The sequence below is a fragment of the Anticarsia gemmatalis genome, chromosome 5 (genome assembly GCF_050436995.1).
Source record: "Anticarsia gemmatalis isolate Benzon Research Colony breed Stoneville strain chromosome 5, ilAntGemm2 primary, whole genome shotgun sequence".
NCBI classification, from domain to species: domain Eukaryota; kingdom Metazoa; phylum Arthropoda; class Insecta; order Lepidoptera; family Erebidae; genus Anticarsia; species Anticarsia gemmatalis.
In genome coordinates this window covers 9,378,006-9,398,156 of record NC_134749.1, presented here as the reverse complement: position 1 = coordinate 9,398,156, position 20,151 = coordinate 9,378,006, and the positions used below count along the sequence as shown (strand labels likewise).

The 20,151-nt window shown below is 33.6% G+C and overlaps 1 protein-coding gene across 2 annotated transcripts; it reads right to left on the bottom strand.

Moving 5' to 3' along the window:
- Window positions 1-232: 232 nt before the first annotated feature.
- Window positions 233-12,438, bottom strand: LOC142973125 (uncharacterized). Of its 2 annotated transcripts, none has more exons than XM_076114691.1 (15): window positions 12,280-12,438; window positions 11,379-11,510; window positions 9,571-9,849; window positions 9,071-9,154; window positions 5,136-8,945; window positions 4,725-4,826; window positions 4,145-4,303; window positions 3,605-3,808; window positions 3,259-3,369; window positions 2,991-3,101; window positions 2,635-2,724; window positions 2,417-2,527; window positions 2,128-2,238; window positions 1,665-1,729; window positions 233-1,578 (listed from the first exon to the last, which is right to left on the bottom strand). In XM_076114691.1, the coding sequence occupies exons 1-15, from the start codon at window positions 12,302-12,304 to the stop codon at window positions 1,120-1,122; spliced, it is 5,853 nt and encodes a 1,950-aa protein (XP_075970806.1). In that variant the 5' UTR covers window positions 12,305-12,438; the 3' UTR covers window positions 233-1,119. The 2 variants fall into 2 exon arrangements, with proteins under 2 accessions (XP_075970806.1, XP_075970807.1); XM_076114692.1 differs by having other exon boundaries at window positions 2,128-2,235.
- Between the last annotated feature and the right edge of the window lie 7,713 nt (window positions 12,439-20,151).

Sequence of the window (20,151 nt, the reverse complement as noted above, 5' to 3'; positions counted from 1 at the left end):
GTTTATTATTCATAAGTGACTTTCTAAGGTTTGATAATTTTTTATGAAAATATTTAAGGTGTTATTAAAAAAATAATTTACTATTTGCGATACTTACTACTTCACTTACCGGTTACATGGCTCGTCCATTCACAACAACATGGCGGTTTGTTTACACCGGCATGATAAGGCGGGAAGTACTTTTGCCGTGTGTGAACATCTATACCAATGGATATTAATGTTAAAATAATGATTTCTTTCGAAAGAACATTTTTATTGAAGTAAATAATTATAATTCCGAATGTAATTCATAATAACTAGAAAATGAAGGCACATGGGCGATACCACTTTTTTTGCACGCCAGCGCACTCTAGTGGTCAATTTAATCAACTTTTGTTTTATGCGGGAAATTTAAAATAATATACGCCTGTCGTGTATTTCAAACTTGCAAAGGTTAGAATAATACAAATTCTATGATAATGATGATAATAAAGAATGTCATAGAACACGACATTTACAACATTTTATGAATTTACCCGCAGCATTTGTAATGTTACCTAATTTTTAATTGCTAGGCTGTCCTTTTCTAGACACTACGATATGACATTGAAAAGCTAAAATTGGTTACAAATGTATAAATAAAGTAATAATAAACGAAGTCAATCATGCTAACAAAACAAAAACCTTACAACAATTAACATGCTATACATAATAAGTCATCCCATAGTAACACAAATTAACAAGTTTGGTTTTTTATAGTAGGCCTCTACCCTAAAATTATTAAATTAAGCTGGGCGAAAATTTGAAACCGCGTGTATAAACTCATGATTCTCTTTCATTCAAAAAGACTGGGATAATGAAATTGCCTTTTACATACATTTACGGACAATGTTGCGATAAGTAAATTAATGCTCTTATCTTGTCCGTTTTCCGACCAAAATGTTTTTTTTTTCGATTTCCTTACAGCAATAACATTAACATTCAATGAATACACCTTTTCTATAAAAAACCATACAATTGAGAATAAAAGTCAAATACAACATCATTTAAACCATACCTACATACTAAATCAATTTTAGATAATAATATCAGGCGGTATCAAGTTATTTTGGTTTGAATATACTACCTACTTAGCAAATATTAAAATTTAGATATTTTAATACTTCTGTGTCTTTTATACTTTTCAAATGTACCCAGTTTCTTAATTCTATTCTTCTGAAGATAATCTGTTTTGAAATTGGTTACATCACTTGACTGGGCTACAAATTGAGTTTCTTGGGCGATAACATTAACTTTAAAGTTAGTGGTAAATCCAAAGCCTGACGTCGAAGCAGTTGGTATAAAAGGCAGAACTTTTGGCTTTTTAATTGATGTCTTTTTAGTTGTTTCTTCGACTGAGTCGTTCAAGTACACGCTTTGTTCTAAATAATTTGAAGGCTTGTTCCTCCTCTTTCTTGTTTGTTCTACTTTGAATGAAGACGTAGCAACGACTTTAGCTTTTGTTTCAGGACCAGCCTTTGGTTGATCATCCAATTGTTTTAACACATTAACAGGTAAACGGGGTACATGTATTTTGTCAAGGGAGTTCTGTTTGACCACCTGCAATCATTATTAAACAATTAGTAACTGTAGTATAGTAGTTATTTAATAGCATAACCAGTGTTTAAAACAAATGTTTAACAAACCTTTGATAGCGTTTCGCTGTCGTCGTCATCTCTTTCTTTCCTCTTCTTATTTTTCTTTGTAGATTCTGAAATGAGATAATATTATTTAATGATATTTAAGAAGGTAGACATTATTGTATTGTTACATTATTTAGTCGTTTTTAGACATTTAGGTAGACATTACTGTATTGTTATTTTTTGTCAGCAATATTTGTTAGAAAGTCACATAGATAATAACGAAAAATTTAATTACTTCCTTCCAAAAAACATTTGACCTTGAAGCTAAAACAAACTTTCAATTCTTATAGCCGGTTAAACGAAATAGACGGTTTTGATATTTTATTACAAGTGGTTTATTTGATTAATTTTCATTAGTAGATAATTCGATGCTTGAACGAGGTCATCAGATTAAAAACTACTATAATACTACTGTAAGAATTTATAAATATGAAGTTACATAACCATACTTTAATAGCAATTATACCTGTATCAATCTCTAAAGGTGTTTGTTCAATCACTGCCTTATTCTTCTTTTTAGATTTTTTACCACTAGGCTTGTCTTGTTCCTCCGTATTTTGTTCATCGGGAACAACTTCTGAAATATTAAAGACATTAAAGAAATGTTCTAAAAAAAACACGTTTTTAAATTATATTTGTTAGTTGATTCTAATATTCCAAGACATTTATTTTTATTCACAACTATGGGGTAAACCAAATAAAAGTAATTGTTAAAAGTAATTGTTAAAAGTAATCTACGTTCGTATTCTTATTACCTTGTGTTTCAGTAGTCTCTTCGTGACTGCGTGAAATTTTAAGCTTCTTCTTTTTATTAGTGCTTATTATAGAATCATTTGCTTTCGACGTATTCAGAACCTTTGCGTCATCTGAAAACATTGTTTTAAGTAAATAAACATAACTCTATCAAACTGTTTGAATATCATAAATCGGAAATTAGTTTTTTCTCATCATTTAAACAAGATATAGTACACACCTTTTTCAATAACTTCTTCAACCGACGGGTTAGCAGATGGCTTACGTTTGCGCTTTTTAGTTGTTTCTTCGCTTGAAATGCTTATAACTTCTGTAAAATAAAATCATTCATTTGGATTTTTTTAACCTATACTATCCCATTGTCGGGCAAAGGGCTACCCAAACTCCTCCATCCATACGATTATAGTCCAAGAAAAATGGTTATAGCTCTATTCAATAAAGCCTGTTTTTAAGTTAATTAATTCATTCTGCACAAACAGCATTATTTAAATGAACACTTACGTTGCTATATAACGTGCCATACACTTAATAAAAAAAATATAAAATCATATTTAAATCGAAAGTAAAATAAATTACCTTCAACAACAGCCTTTTCGGCAGAAGAACTTTCTGAAACAGTCTTTTGTTCTTTCTTTTTGGCACTGCCTACTGACACGTTATGGGCAGCTTCTACAGGTACCTCCTCAACTAAAAGAAAATATTTTGATTAGTTAAGCTTTCTTAATTCGTTCCATTGCCTACCTATAGTTAAAGATATTGTGTGTAAGTTTATAGAGGTAAACAAACAAGATAAAGTAAATCCATGATCATTGAATGATAATTTATAGTAAGACTAAGAACATACCTGGCTCTGGTTCAATTTGTGATTCAGATGACTTCTTCTTTTTCTTTTTGTTGCTGCCAGAAACATTCAGTGCTGATGAATTTAGGGATTTGTCTGCTGCATTTTCTTCAACTGGAAAAAGGAAATTCAAATATGTAATAACAGTAAAAATATAATCCTTTTTACATGCATGAAAATGGCGTGATCATTTGCCACAGCTATCTTTAAACTCTTCGGGGCGTGATATTTAAGGATTTCGGGTTTTAATATTTTAATTTATGTTGTGTCATGTTACGTTTTTAAGACGTAATAAAGATATCCATCTCAAGATACGATATGAACAGAGAGTAAGCATAGAGTTACAAACCTGTATCTTCAACAACAATTTGTGAACTGTCCAAGTTTTTCTTATTTTTCTTCTTCTTCTTTCCACTTTGAGTTAGTGTTTCATTTGCCGTAGTATTTATGTTCGTCTCTTCGCTCTGAGTAACGTTCAAGTCTTGTATGGACTTATTCTTATTCTTTTCACTGTGATACGACACTTCAAGAGGTGCATCATTTGAGTTTTCATCTGAAAGTAAATGAATACAATTATTTAAATGAGGCCCTTTCTGTATACATTTTTAAATAAGATAGACATATTTTTCAATTTATGGGGTAATAATGTTATAAATTATGACTTAATAACATTGGTAAAATATCATTCTGATAATTAAAGTACAGCCTGTGTAAGAAGAAACTACCTACTGAAATATAGGTACTAACTAGTACTAAACTTATAGCATTCTAAGGGTATTTTATGTTTAAATAGTCCAGTAATTTTTAAGTTCTCCCATAACAAAACTACAAATCTTTCCTCTTTATAACATTAATATAGATTGACATAATATAGAATAATTATACATACCATCTTTTTCTTCTTCAATATTAACGAAAGACACATTGTTCTTCTGTTTATTCTTTTTCGCGCTACCCTTGATTGAAGTATTAGTTACACTCTGGTTCATATCCGTGTGGGTGCCAGTAGTGTCTATGAAGAAGCTTAAATTCTCTCCTTCTTGGTCATCTGTAAAGATAAATTACGAAAATAATAGATGGTTATTTAGCTGTAATTGTTTGATCGCCATGATTGCACATGACTTTGTGAGTGAAGGTGGATTTGGAGATTCGTTTGATAATATTAGCCAAATTTTTTTTTCGTTTAGTGTATTTTTTTTTACCAAAAATATCGTGAAAGCATATTTGCCGAGAGTTTTGCTACATCACAATATGTTTTAGCTGACGACCATAAACAAAAAACAGTTAAAACAATATGCAGGGTTGGTGATGGACTAAGCGCCTTACGTATTGATAGTACACAATTATATCAAAGTCTGAATCGTAAGCCACAACTTTTTTTGAGCTCGTTTAAACAAACAAAATATTTTACGATAATAATAATGTAATTTGAGGTGAATGTAATAGTAAAAACAATTAATTTGACTCACTCATGGCAACAGGTTCTTCGGTTTCAGGCTGAGAAGACTTGCGTTTATTCTTCTTTGATTTGCTCACATTAAGAATGGACTCGTCTTTCGCACCATCTGAAACTATTTTCCAAAACTATTACACAACTGTGCAAACATTTCGCGACTTTATTTTAGGTCTTTTGTGTATTTGTAAATCTTTGTGCATTGCAAATTTCATTGACCTCTTTACAAAGTTTGCTTACATAAACCGGATTCATAATAGTAGCAGTTTGCAATCAGTTTCCTGTTGTGAAGTGCTAACAATTGTTAATATAAAAGTATTTATATATAAGTGAAACCAAAATGGATTATATAAAACAAGAAACTACATGATAAGAGGTAAATTCTATATTAATTTATCCGAATTATTATAAGGAAAACTACACTTACCACTATTTTCTAAGATATTGGTCTTGCCCTCAGTTCTCTTCAAAGGAATAAAGTCTTCAATAACTTCTTTAGCTTCACTCTGTTTAGAGGTTTCTTTCATTTCACTATCTGTGCTATCTTCATTGAACAACAATTTCATGTCAATAGAATCTGAAGACCCTTCGTCTTGAATGATTATTGATTTATTTACTTTCTCCACCACTTTATTAGTAACTGAACTCTCTTTGTCCTTAGGCTCCGATGTTTCGGAATCAGCCTTTTTCTTCTTAGATTTCTTGACTTGAGTAAGGTTCAGTTGGTCAACAATAGGCTCATTAGCTTTTTGCTTAGCCTTTTTGTTTAGGTTCAAGGAAATGTCTATAGATTTCACCTTTTTCGACTTTTTATTCAAGTCGTTGAGAACAGACTCGTAGTTTTGTGTTATTTCCTCGTTTTCGCTGATGGAATCCTCATCCTCATCGTCTTCCATTGCTTCCTCTTGTGCCATCGTGGCTTGTAGTGGATCAGATGTTTGATCAGACTTCATAATTGATACATTCTCATCGACTTGTACCTCTTCAACGTCGTCTACATTCGTAATAGCCACAGTAGAGATGTTAAGATCTTTTTGTAGAGTTTTAGGCTCCTGTTTGACTACATTTTGAAGGGACAAGGGATCCGCTTTCTCTTCGATGTTTTCGCGAATTGAAATCTCTTTTTCATTGGTTGCGTTATCCTCACATATGGATTCCGACAGTCGCTTGACCTTCTTTTTCTGCTTGACTACAGACGTATCAACATCGTCTTGACTAGAATCGATTCTTGCGCGCCTATTCTTTTTCGACTGAGCACCAACTTCTTCCTCGGATTCTGAATCAGAAGATTCCAATCGTCGTCTAGTCGATTTCTTCGACTTAGGCTTATCAGATTTAGAACTTTTATCAGATTCATTCAATTTGTGTCTAGCTTCATACATTTCCCGAGATGCTTTCTTTTGTTCTTTGTTTTTACGTTCATTGAACTTTATCTTAGATTTCGAACTCATGGTTAGCTCATCTGCGCTCATAGATAGATCGTCACCGGAGCCGCTGAGCAATTCATTATCTTCTTCATCCGAATCGACAATGAACGAGTCCCGCTCGTATTCAGAGTCGTCAGAGAAGTCTTCTTCGTCAGAATCTAAAGTTTCACCTTTCTCTACAATTTGATTCTGTTCCTCGTACTCTCTTTCATCTTCATCGCGGCTGTCACCAGACTCATAGTCATCACTAGCTTCCTCGGCCTCATCATCAATCATGTTACTTTTACCAACACTCTCATCTTCTTCCGATTCCTCCTCTTCTTCTCCAGAACCATCCTCATCTTCTTCATCAGAAGGCTCTGATTCCTCATCCTTCTGTGAAAGAATGGAAGCATCTTTCTTCGATTTATTCAAAGCACTCTTTTCAGTCTTACTTGCACTATTTGGAGCGATAATAGAAGTGTTGATCTGCATACCAAGCTTTTTCAACGATTTCTGTTGAAGAGGTGTACTTGTTGAGTAAGTTAATGAAAGGTTTTTCTTATCAGTCTCCTTGTCTTTATTAGTATTTGGCACATTAACTGATTTTGACATTGGTTCACTGGAATCATTCGATTCGTTGAACTCGTAAATGTCTTTTGGCACATTGGAATCTACATTTGCTTCCGACGTATCTTTAAGTTGGGATAAAACTAGAGTACTCTTATTCTCATTGCTGTCAAAAGTTTGGGAGATAGAGGACTTTCTCTTAGATTTGTTAGAACTTTTATTAAGATTATCATCAGCATCTACGTTTGAGATCGATGATGTCCTCTTAGACTTATCTGCACTCTTATCAATAGTATCATCTTTACCAACATTAGATTTCCTTGAAGATTTATTAGAACTGGTATCTAGATTATCCTCACTAACTACGTTTGATATCGACGATTTCCTCTTAGACTTATTCAAACTTTTATTCATTTCGTCATCAACATTACCAACGGAAGATTTTCGCTTAGATTTGTTTGAAGAACTATCTACTTCATCAACATCGATATTCGAAATTGAAGATTTTCTGTTAGACTTATTTATGTCTTTGACTACACTATCATTACTGTCCGTGCCTGTAGACTTCCTTTTAGATTTATTCGAGCTACTGTCAACATTGTCATCATTTTCAACACCACTGTCTGAAGATTTGTTTGTGTCCTCAATTTTATCCTCAATGACCGACTTTCTTTTAGATTTATTAGTGCTTTTGTTCAAATCTTCTTTGTCAATAACATCAGAAGAATCTTTATCAATACCATCATCACCAGTGTTCGAAATTGAGGATTTCCTTTTAGGCTTATTCAAGCTTTTATCGGCTATATCTATTTCGACATCAGCAATAGCTGACTTACGCTTAGATTTGTTAGAACTTTTATTCATACTGTCGTCTTTCTCAGTCATAGAAATATCGTTTTCCACATCCTCATTTTGAATAACAGATTTGCGATTGGATTTATTCAAACTCTTGTTTACATTTTCAGTGGCTGATTGTATTTCAGGCTGGTTGCTATCATCGTCCATTTTTTCATTAGTGTCTACAGCTGAAATCGAAGACTTTCTTTTCGATTTGTTCACACTTTTGTCAAGAGTCTCATTAATGGCACCTGATATTGATGATTTCCTCTTAGATTTGTTAAGAAACATATCATCATAATTTTCCAAAACTACAACTGCAGTTTTTCTTGAGGACTTATTCATACTATTGTCAATACTAACGTTATTAACTTGAGATACATTAAGCAGTGACTTTCGCTTTGTATCGTCCAATCTTATAGACGCATTTTTGTCCGTGAAAACCGATAGCGAGACATTTTCTGGCATAGTCTCGTCAATATCCATTGGTTCGTAACTAAGGTCATCTTTAGATTCTTTAGATTTTTCGTCCTCCAATGGATGTTCTACAACCGGTACGCATTGATCTTCACTATCTATTTCTTTAGCAATATTGACTTTATCAGCAATTCCCGTATTAGAATCCGAATCTTCAATGTATACTAAAGATTCAACAGTTTCAGGTGGTGCTTCGCCAAAGAATTTTTCTGTTAAATTGGACTCATTACCAACTTTTTCATTCGTAGATTTATCTAATTTTGCAGATTTATTTACAATAGAAACATTAGTGATTGATTCATTATCTTCAATCATAGATTTGTTAGTACTTTTTCTTTTCTTTTTGTCCGACATGTTAGAAGAATTCAGAGATTCGTTTTTGATATCTTCTTGTTCCTGAGTATTTTTGTTACTTGTATTAAGCACACCATCTCCTGCACCAGAGTTAATAGAAGTATCTTGAACTTGGCTCTTTCTTTTATTTTTCTTTATAGTTTCAGTGTCACTTAAAAATACAGTATCATTTGTAGGACTGGATGAAATAGTTGTCCATGATTTAGTTCTGTGTCGTTTAGATTTAGATTCCGGTTCTTCTACTGCAGATGCTGTTTTGTTTAAATTTGCTTTTCCCTTCTTAGGTTCATCCTCTATGTCTTTGATTAACTTAGAACTTGTGGCAGAGAGGTTGCTTTCTTCTGTGATTTCATTATTTTCAACCTCTTTTGTTGTTGATACAGCAGAACCATCAACAGTTTCAGTTTTCTCTTCATTGCTAGGTTCCTTGGCACTCTTGGGTTCACTTTCTAGATTATCTATCGAAGTACTCTTCCTGCCAGTCTTGGCTATCAGTCTAGGACTCCTCCTGGTGGAAGGCGAATCACTTTTGCCATTTTCAGTCTCTTCAACAATTACTTCTTTGACTGGTGCTACTTTGCCAGCCGGTTCAACTGAAACAACCAAACATAACAATTTAAGTAATTGACTATAATAAGTGAAACTATCTGTTTCAAGTATTTCATTAGTTAGTATAATATTTCACTTTTATTCCGTAAAGATCAAGTAAAATAAATACCTGGTTTGTCAATGCTTGATGTAGAGTCCTTTCTGGTCCTTCTTGTCTGTCTTGCAGGTGTAAGTACAGTCTCATTATCACTACCTGTAATCAACATTAACAAAATACTGAAAACATTGGTAAACTATTTATGCAGAAGTCACAACAAAAGATTCTTTTGAATTTTTATGCTGCTATAATTAAATTACAAACATTTTATTCTCAGAAGTCAGAAAATAAAGGGACTAAGTAACATTTATCAAAGCATGTGTACCTATTCTTAATATTACCCTATATTTATACTTGTCTCATTTGTATAACCTTCCTAATTACTATGTAGCACTCACAAAAGATCGACTGATACATATATTTAAAGTATATTTCTATCAGTTACAAGTTACATCTATAAGTCTAGACACGCGGCATCGTGTCAAGCCAAGTTCAAGCAAAGGAACCGGCTAGGGAAGGAAAGGAACTTATATCTATCAGTTACAAGTAGGTAATGTTTGTATTAGACTTACCAGCTTGAGATAACCGCCTAGCAGCCCTCTTAGCTCTAGGTGACTCAGAGTACTGTACAGTTTCTGACACAATACTAGTATTAGACTTGATCCTAGTGCTGCGTCTCGAAGGTGTACCCTTATCTTCTGCTTCCGCTGGAGGTTCAGACACTATGCTGGTGTTAGACCTCATTCTAGTACTACGTCTAGCTGGTGTCACTACTTTCTCAACTTCAGGCTCAGCGTCCCTTGCGGTTGATTTTCTTGTACGTTTTGGCTTCTCTTGTTCTGTTGCTGTCGCTGGAAATAATTATATAGTAATGTGATATGTCATACAATGTTATTGGTCCAAAATGAGTAATAAACAACATAAAGATTTAGAGATTCAACTGCATCACTATTCCTTAGCTATACATAGGTGAATTCATGTGGATGCATAGCTCTACTACTACTTTTACAATAGCAAAAAGAAAACAGTTAACACATAAACAGTCCCCATACAAAGGCCTGAAAACACTGGTAAGTCCAGAACTCTTTATATCGACTTCTTTTTCTGTTATGTATAAGGTTATGAGAACTGTATTGACTTTCACGAAAAATTCCTTGGTTTTCAATCACATGTCTAGTAAGTAAGATGAATGCCACATTCACATGCCCACTTCAAATAACTACTTAATGTTTATATGTATAGGTAATGGCGGTTTACATGGGCCTACTGTGGCCTTACAAACATGCAAACTAACTCAGCTATGTTAAAAGCATGGACTGTTGTCTAAAATAGACTCCTAAGTTCACAATCTAAAAACACTCTTCAGAATGTATTTAATCAATAATATTTTGCTGTAATTGTAATTTATAATATTGTCAGATATCACTGCTCATGTGCTACAATACAACTGATAATTAAATTAGTAAATGGACCAAGTATTGACATACCATTACACTACATAACTTTACAGCAGTAAAAAGAGTTGCAAGTATTTATGCAAACAAAATTATTGAAATGTATTATAATACTGGTACTTAGTCAGCATGGTGGAATCAAGACTTAACCCGTCCCTCAGAGGAGGAGACCCTAAACCAGCAGTGGGACAGTAACAGGTTAAAAAAAATTAACTACTATATTTATATGGAATACACAATTTGCTAGAGCAACGTACTAACACAGCAGTTATAATACCTTACTTTGATATATGCAAGCAACTTAAGACAAATAGTATTATATCTTTCTTAATAAAATTTTAAGATAATAAACTAGGCAAAGCAGTATATTTAAGAATTATAAAAAAATAAAAAAAGTGTTTCCTTAATTGAAAAGTATACCTTTTCATTAACCTTGATTCAGAGTCATTTATCAATTAACTTGGTAATTAGTAGGAACAAATATCATTGTTTGTTTTGTCTCAAAAGGTCAAGTGTCAGTAACTGATCTTTTATTGTTATGTTATGTTATTAAGACTCTTTATGTTTTACTTAGAAAATTATAAGGATCATACTTATAGTGTTCTTTGGTCTCTGCTTACCCATATGGGAAAAAGGCATGATATTATGTGTCTGTATGTAACTATAAAATTCTTTTGCATTGAATGATTTGATATTTGAGTAATAACTATCAATACTTAGTCCATTTGATACACAACAGCCTAATAACCTAACGTTATACATATTATTGTCATACATATAGACATGATACAAAAAGAAAATAACATATCCAGCTAAAATTAAAAATGTTTGAAACTCTGCTTTGAAGTATACTCAATTCATAAAACAATTACAACCTATTGTTGGGATAAAAAGGAAATATTGTTAAGTAGAGCATGTTCTCTTACCATTTTCATCAATTAGCTCCAGCTGTGGCTTGGCTGCTAGTCTACCCCCTCTCTTCTTAGTGGGGGTAGACTGTGTGGAGGGTGATTTAACATCTTCAGCCTCTATGGACAGCCTTCGCCTCAGTCTTGTCACTGTAAAAGTAATTATTTATTTTATAGACTCTCTATTGCCTAGAATAATTTTAATTTTATAGTTGGACAATGGATTTTACTATGAAAACTTACTAAAAATCTAGCTGTCTACAGATAAGTGAGAAGGTAAATATATGACAGGTTTTGGTTCCTGGAAAAATAGTATGCTATGCTAGGTATACCCTGTATATTGGACTACTATAATGCTGTACAATTCTATGAAACATTTGAAGGAAACTAATGTATGAATTTGCATGTATTCAATTGTTTTACATAAGGAATATCATAATGCATTAGTTAGTTAATCATAAAAGCGAATTGTTGGCTTTGTATTTTATTTATTGCACAATTAGAGTAAGCATCTTCGGCAAGCTTTTGTGCCTAGTTGGCGTGCGCGTCGTCATTGTATTGCAGCATGTTTATTGATTTTTACATGTTCAGCCCATTTATATATGTAAAATGCTTTAAATAAAGGGCTCGAGACAAGGTTGCGATCTATATAAATTCTCAAAACCGACTGAAAAGCGAAACTGCGTCGCTTTGTTTCATGCTACCCAGGTGGAATTCACAGGGCGTGTATAGCTTAAATACAAGATTTAGACGGAGATAATATACGAAAAATTACGATAGTATCGTGCAACCACTATAAAGACAAATCACTGCTTCTAGAATGCTTGAGATTCCACCGGCAGCGTGACACTCTTATCACGATACCTAACGCACCACGCTTCCACATCTCATTTATAAGATATAAAGCTTTATAAATCACCTTTTATGCCGACTTCTTCTTCCATTGTAAACACTTAACGAACATGCACGAGATTTTTCAAATTAGCTCACAGACACGTGCAAACAGCTCAACCGATTTTTAAAATCGTGCTTTTTCGAGGCAATTGGTTAAACAGCTGTTAGGACGCGGCGAACTGTCAAATCAAATTCGACGCGTGCTCGAATAGTGGCAACACAGCTGTTTCCGCCGAATAAGGAAGTGACTAATGTTACGGTTTTTAACGAAGTTTCTTTTTACTATTACTAAAGATTTAATGGTTTCTTTATTATTAATCTAGATTGATACAATCTAAGATAAACTTACAAACAATAAAATATGGTTCGCTCTAAAGAAGTTTCAAAATAAACAGTAAAATATAAATTCAAATGAATCCAGCTTAGCTGTTTAGTAAACGTTTTATTTATTACATATTATTCACTTTATTTCTAATAAATGTCAAATAAAATAGGTGGGTATGCTAATAAAGTAACTAGAAATTGTAATTAGGGTACAAATGGATTGGTGGATTCCTATATATAGTAGGTACAGATTATTTAACTTTGTCTGGAGGCGTGTGGGTACTTTGCTGACAACTGTCCATTGTGTGACAATCGTTTGAGCTTTTGAGGTACCTATTTATGCTCCAACCAAGATAAGCTTTATACTGAAGATTATTGAATAATAAAATTGCTAGTAAACTCGTTTTTCTTACTTTATAAATAAGTGGAAAAACCACACTTGTACTGTTCTGTAGTGAAGATCGGTAATTCAGGTTAATTCGAATTATTAGTGCCCATCTGATAATAGCAATAGTTACGTGTTAAAGGGTCATAAACAAATTAACAATTGTATAAAATATCTGAAAATAGAATTTAGTGATCGAATTCCGCCCTATATAATTTACAATACAGCGCGTTGACACGAGGAACATAATGCCCATCTACAATTGAAAATATTAAAAGCTTCGTGAATTCCATTAGTTTTTCTGAGTTGACAGCGAATAGCAGCAAACTCCGCCCCGCGTTAGGGTTAAGTGGGTCCGCACTTAAAAAGACATCAAGGGTACAGAAATGGCATTATATCTTCCTGATGACCCTCTTCAGAAATTACGTTCAACGATGTTAACCCCATTTCTCTCCAGGGACGTCCGTCTCGAACACCCTTAAAGGAAAATTCTGGTAAATGCGTCACGACTGATATGACTTTGATTGTGCAAAATTAAACAGGTCGGGCTACCTGTGCGTATAAAAAAGACTTGGTATAAAATAAGTTGCATTGGATCAATTTATTAATACCTATTGTTACGGTTATCTACATTAACGGATTTCGAAAGCACGGTAGGTAAAGTGATTAAAAATAATATATCTTCATCTTGGTGTGAACTTCCACAACTCACTGATTATAATGACAGCAAAAAAAATGGTCACTGATATTGCTCAAGAGACTAGTTGTTCCAAGAGTGACCCTACAAGTTCTTTACGGCTGAAGGGTAACGACTTACTAACTTCTGTTGAGGCCGTGGAGGGCTTTCCATTGAAAGTCTAAAGTAGGCAGTCTAAACTTTAGTGACAAAATATTTCTTACTGTACGGTCCAAAACTCAGCTACGACGAATTATTGTGCTGTTCCGATATTGAATATAAATGGGATATTTACTTTTTGTCCCTGAGCATTTTTTGAGATATGTTTTATATATTATGAATTTTATTCGACCAAAAATATCATAATACATTTAAATGAACCACTTTTATCTCTGTTAGAATTTGATAAAACTGATTCACAATTTCTTTTAACAATTATGCTGGCATCTGCAGGCGCCCAACTAAATGCGAAGTAGCCTATAAATGGTCCTACTTTTTTATCTTTGCGGTGAAAAACAGAACTTTTTCATAGACAAAGCGAAGGGGCACAATAGAGGGTGGTACGGTGGTACCGAGATCAGCCATTTTCATAGAACAAAACCAGTTTTGTAGTCTCGGCCGCGGTCGGACTTTATTGCACCAACGGATTTTACTGTTCGCAGTTGCTGGATAATTTCAGTCCTGATTAAAGAGCTTCCTTACAAACTTGACAAATGCACGAAAACACCATTGGCCGTATTAAATGGAATGAAGGAACGAACTTTTATCCATTGTTTAACGACTTCGCTTATATTTTCTTATACCTAAGTATACCTACCCCTTTTTCTTTGGTCCCCTTTTTTTTGGTTGGTGGTATTTAGACTGGATGCAGAAAAGGCAGAGAGAAAAAAGTGCTACTGTGATATTTCATAACTTAACTTAATGCCTCATTAATGATTTACACCTGATAAAAAAAGTATTTCGATTATTCAAACATAAGGTAACAGTCAGAGCATACAACCGCATACAATATTATCCATATGGGACTAATCTTTAAACAATGCTAACCATTATTACCATTCACTCTGCCTGGTACATAAAAGCCTAATCTCAACATTATGTGACTACATAATGGATTGAGCACAATAGTCAGATGAAAGAAATTCCTTGATTCAGCCAACATGACCTTTTGGCTGCCCGTCAATACAAATAAACCAAAGCCAATTGGAATTAGGGCACGGCCCCGAATGGCAAACACTTTGTGGCGAACTGATTACAGACTGAGTGTTGGTATCGAATGTTGTTTAAATTACATGGTCCAACTGTACATACGATACGCGGTTAGCGGCTAATTAGCTGGCTGGTCCCATTCGGACAGTAGCATGACCGACCATGAATTGTACATTGACCAAGTAGATAGACATGAGAGCTTACTTCCTCCATTTTTTTGGTTAAATCACAGTAACTAGAAATAGTTAGGAAATATAAAAAAATATCTTAATTCTTAAGTAGGTATGTAAAGATGTAAGTACAATATTCCTTGAAAAGGCAGGCTTACTTGACTGAAAACCCAATATGATGATTCTAAAATCCCATAAGTAAGTAGCGGTGGTCGATACTATTCACTATATTAAAAAATGCGTTAAAACACAGTGAAAATAAAATGAACACAAATTGTTCATTACAACTTTTGAAATGTACCTAAACCTACTCGCAAACTTGTATATAAAAAGCGTGTATCACGATACAAACCTTATATTCTAAGTATACCTACTATACTAACGTTTTCCATCAGTTTTATCAAAGTGATTTTATTGCGATGTGTCTATTGATAGGATCGGTTAATGTTCGATATAAAATATTTCTGCGTAGTGTTACCCTTTACTTTGATTTATTCGATAGGAACCTGACGATATCCATTACCTGATTACATAATCCGTTTTATGCCACGAAACGTCCAATAAATTGGATTAAAAATATTTTTGTTTATGTTGACGTTTCGATATTTGTTCTCCAAATATGTATGATAAATTGTAGTTATTTGCTTCTGTTATTTATCGGTAAATACAGAATATTTATTCAACGTTTATAAAATAAATATTACATTTAAACGAAACAGCGTATCTGTCCCTTGATGAACATAGCACGTAACTCTCGTGTGGACTACTATTACATTGATGAATGTTTTTATTCTGTTCAGCTATGCCGAAAAGATGCATTTCTGATATGCTATGCTAACTTCTATGATAAGTATATTTACTCGCATGGGTCTGACATATTTATGAAAGCAGCGATTTAGTTATATGGACCTCTAAGCTGTTGAAAAACTCATGTTGTCATTGTGTCTTCTATGACATAGGTATAATGTAAGTAAAATATGTTTAAAAACTCATTTCTTTGGAATATTGCCCGACTAAATATGGGGTAATTCTATTGTTTTAGCAATTTGATATGTTCAAAGACTCTAACCTCAGCAGCCAGTAAGACGAAATACAATAGAACCATTATAATTACCCTACCAAAGATTATTGTGTATCTGTCTTTAGGTAGGTATCATAGGTAGGTATTGATTGCACGTATTTGTCTTCGTATTGAATAGAACCTGCTGATAATAATCTGACCGAGAGCTATTACATTCTGCCCCTATGTGTGTGGAACTCGTTAATCGGCTAATTGGATTATACTACTGGTTAACAGGTTACAGGAAGACTTCTTTGTAATATAATTCACCACGTCTTTAACAGATGTATTTATTTCCTTTTAATACTATAATCGCAATCAGCAATGGTTGTCGACATTTCGGTTTGATCGTCATTTTATTAAAATCAGAGTTCATCAAAAATAATTTCATTTGTTTATTTGAATTAAAAAAATAATTTTGGTAAGTTTCAGCATGATTACATTGAGGGGTCGTTTAATGTCGGAAGCAAGCGGGCTGAGAGCCCCGCAGTGGGACCGAGCTCGCGTAGTTCGCTCGACCATGAAATTGCACCGCCGAGTCTCGCTTAAATGACGTGATAATTTACAAGTGTGTTCATCCACACTTCTGTCGTCCCGGTAAAAGCGAAACTTTCATATTCATTTTAGCCGTTGAAAACTGGGAGCGCTGTGATTCCCTCTATGTGCTTGGACTAAAATATATCTCGTTCTCTTTATCATTTGTAACACGGAGTTGGTGGGAATTTGTAACTGTACTGAATGGATCACGCATAGCCAACTCAAAAGTGTTGTAAAGCGGAATTCGTGTTGTGCTTCTATTGATAATTGACCACGAAGCGGACTGGCACTTTTTAATTGGCACGCCGCATTGTGGTTAATTTGAAGGAACTAACGAACCACCGCGAGCAGTGAATGTACCTCTAGGTAAAGGACTCATTAGCGTTCACTAACCATTTTCTTCGTTTTGTATTTCCAGGTGAAATTAGATTAGCATGTCTGGTCGACACATTGTGCTCGTACAGACAGGCACGAAGTTGTTATAAATAGTCTGCACAAAGGCTTGTAATTTTAGCATAACATGTGACGCTGGCTTAAAGTTCAATTTTATCCTTCGGTTCATTATATTAAAAATAAGTATCTAATGAATTTTCGCAGTATTTTACCTTTCATGTTAAAAGATTATTCCACGAACTGAAATTAATTTACACACCTTATAAGTTCTTAATTACGTTGTAAATTTGATAAAAAGAGACCGGGCTTTGCACACGTGTTACTCATAAAAGGAACGAGAGAATATCAAAAATTCGTTTTTAGACAAGATGTTTTTTTCGGTGTATCTATTGATTTTATTTAATGAGCATCTAAAGCCTTTACTACTTTCTTAACTTTTTAAGAAGTCAGTTAATGATAAATTTTTACGTGTATGTACTTAATTCCTAGTACTATAATAGAACAAGCTAAAGGTCGGTAAATAGACTTGCAGATTCAATACTTGAAACGTAAGTACTAATGATACCAACACTGTACGTCGATACAGTCTCACATTCCATTGGGATTAGATGCACAAGTCGGGGGAAGTTACCGTTAGTATTGTAAGGGGCTGTAGGTAACTTTTATACGTACTTTCGGTTACCTTATCCGAGCGGGGCGGAAGGAAACTTGCGCCGCGGCGCTACACTGATTTGATAGTTATGTGCGCGCCATAAGCTTGGTGTAAAGGTTTTTTTGGCCATGGTGTTAATATTATATGAAACTATTATACAAATATTGCCTTTATTGACGTCGCATCGAAAAAGTGTTTACTAAATATTTTTTTAACACAAAATATCGCAAATAGATAATAGTTTTGTATTTTAAGAATATCTAGGTGTGTACATAAGTGATATATTATATTAATTTGAACTTATTATTAACATTATTTTAGTCACCTAAAATGTGAAAAGCATGTGTGATGTGACAAATCTTTATCTAAACATAGCTAGAGCGTAACATTCTTGGTATTCTTGTAAAATATTGAAGTGTATATTTGAAACGTAGCTTAGATACTTAACTGAAAAATAAGTCCAGGTATTCCGAGTTTTCGAGATCATTTAACAAAGGAAGAAGTAACGAGATAACTCAATGTTTGTGCACAAACGACGTCGGGATAAGGGCGCGTAGTGATACGCTGCATCCATTGAGTGCCGTGTGCTTATTCCGCTTTGATAAAAGTAATGGTTACACATAAATCAGGTCGGCGCGGTGTGTACGTTGTCTCTGAAGAATATGCCGACGACGCGAGCAAATACAAAGCCTTATTTATTTATAAATATTTGTTTACTTTCCGAAAGAGAGCCTAAGTACTGAGCCTGTAATTTTTTTGGCTTAGTTTGAAAGTAATGGGACAGAAGTTTCGTGTAAGTTTTTATACTAAGGAATTGCGTGAGCCGAGTGGTGGCGATATAATTCCTTTGGGAACGGGATGTATCAAGATCTGTAACACACGTAGGTTATTCAAGTGTCTGTACCCGCCTGAATCACTTTGAATGTCACCAGTTCATCACCTTTATTTCTTTTGTTGGCTTAGTTACTAGTGCCGTACAAAAGTTTTTTTTATTAATAAATTATCCACTAAGTACCTAGTACTAATAAATCGGATAATTATTCCGAAACGGTGGTAGATAAAAAATATTTTTACGACTTCAAATACTTGTTAAAGTTTATGAAATAAAGAATATTTGACTTTGACTTTGACTATTATACTATTAGCCTGCATCGTCCCACTGCTGGACAACGGCCTCAAAGGCGTATATATATACGAACTAGAAGCGTCTTATTTAATGTATGATGTCTTATTTAATGTTTCAATGATGATCATTTAATGGTCGTTGTCTATTGAAACTAGAAACCTATCGGGAGCTGGGAGTAAATAACCCAATACCATATGCATTTGACATAAAACTTTTCAAACTACCCATTATTGCGAAGACCAATAATATCCAACAGTAAATAATCGCTCAAAGCTGTTCTATTTAGTAACTAAAACTAGTTGAATCATTAAATATTAATAGAGTCAGTGCATAAACAAATATTAGTTGGAAATGAACCTCAAATTAGAGTAAGTTAAATACATGTTTAATGTATGAATTTGGTTTAGGAATAACTAATATTATGTACACGTGAAATTGTTAAATCCATCAACTGTTGATACTGGTTGTCATAAACATAATAGTATCTAACAGTTTAATGAACTCTGGAATTAGAAAGGATAATTTTTTGATGTTAGCAGTTTTGAAAATTATGATCTGACCTCGATCACGCATCGTTTGTTTGAACGTTTGTACGAATTTCTAATTATTTTCTTATAATTATGCTTCGTTTACTGGTCAAATGTACCTTGGTACCTACTTACATAAGTGAGCAGTATTCGTACGAATGTTGACGACTGGTGTTAGAATAACAAATTACTAAATGCTACATATAATTATATATTCTTATGGTAGAGCGGTTCGTAAACTGTTATAAAATATCATCAGTAGTAATTCGTTACGGTCTATCATCTTGTGGTTTCGCGATAGCTTTAGATTTTAGAATACTAAAGTTATAATACGTAACTACATGTTCTTAGTCAAGAAAAGTTACTTTATAATATAAGTACTTCAACATAATAGCTAAGAAGAAAACTGCCAAGTCTATAATATCGATTTTACTTCGAGGAACTATATAAAATGAAAGTTTGAGACTAACATGTTATGTTCAACGGAGACATGGAACCGTAGGTGTTTACCAATGTAAATCTAATAAAGGTGTAGGTCTGAGATCGTGGGACGATCAAAGTTCAAATAGAATGTTGCGGGCTTCAACATTCATGATGAAACAACTTTATATTGCGAGTAAAAATTGGTTCAAGTTAAAACCCACTCGCTATCTTCATTTTCTTTGAAACTGATAGGTAACTTGTCCTGGCAGAATAGGTTTATAATTTTTTTAGGATCGGTCACGAATTCGTAATATAATATTGTGTCATGTTACACACTTAGTGGTTGTAAAACATTTTTCTTCCATTTTTATTAAATAAGCTATGTAGTCAAAAATTAAGGTATTTTTTCATCTAC

What these genes read in the sequence shown, in the direction of transcription:
- LOC142973125 (XM_076114691.1), bottom strand. Translation starts at nt 12,304, where the DNA reads ATGGAAGAAGAAGTCGGCATAAAAG. An exon ending in CGAAGAACCTGTTGCCATGA is followed by an intron (nt 4,304 to 4,724) that starts GTGAGTCAAATT and finishes TTATCTTTACAG; the next exon opens with ATGACCAAGAAGGAGAGAAT. An exon ending in TGAAGAAGTTATTGAAAAAG is followed by an intron (nt 2,528 to 2,634) that starts GTGTGTACTATA and finishes CAATGTTTTCAG; the next exon opens with ATGACGCAAAGGTTCTGAAT.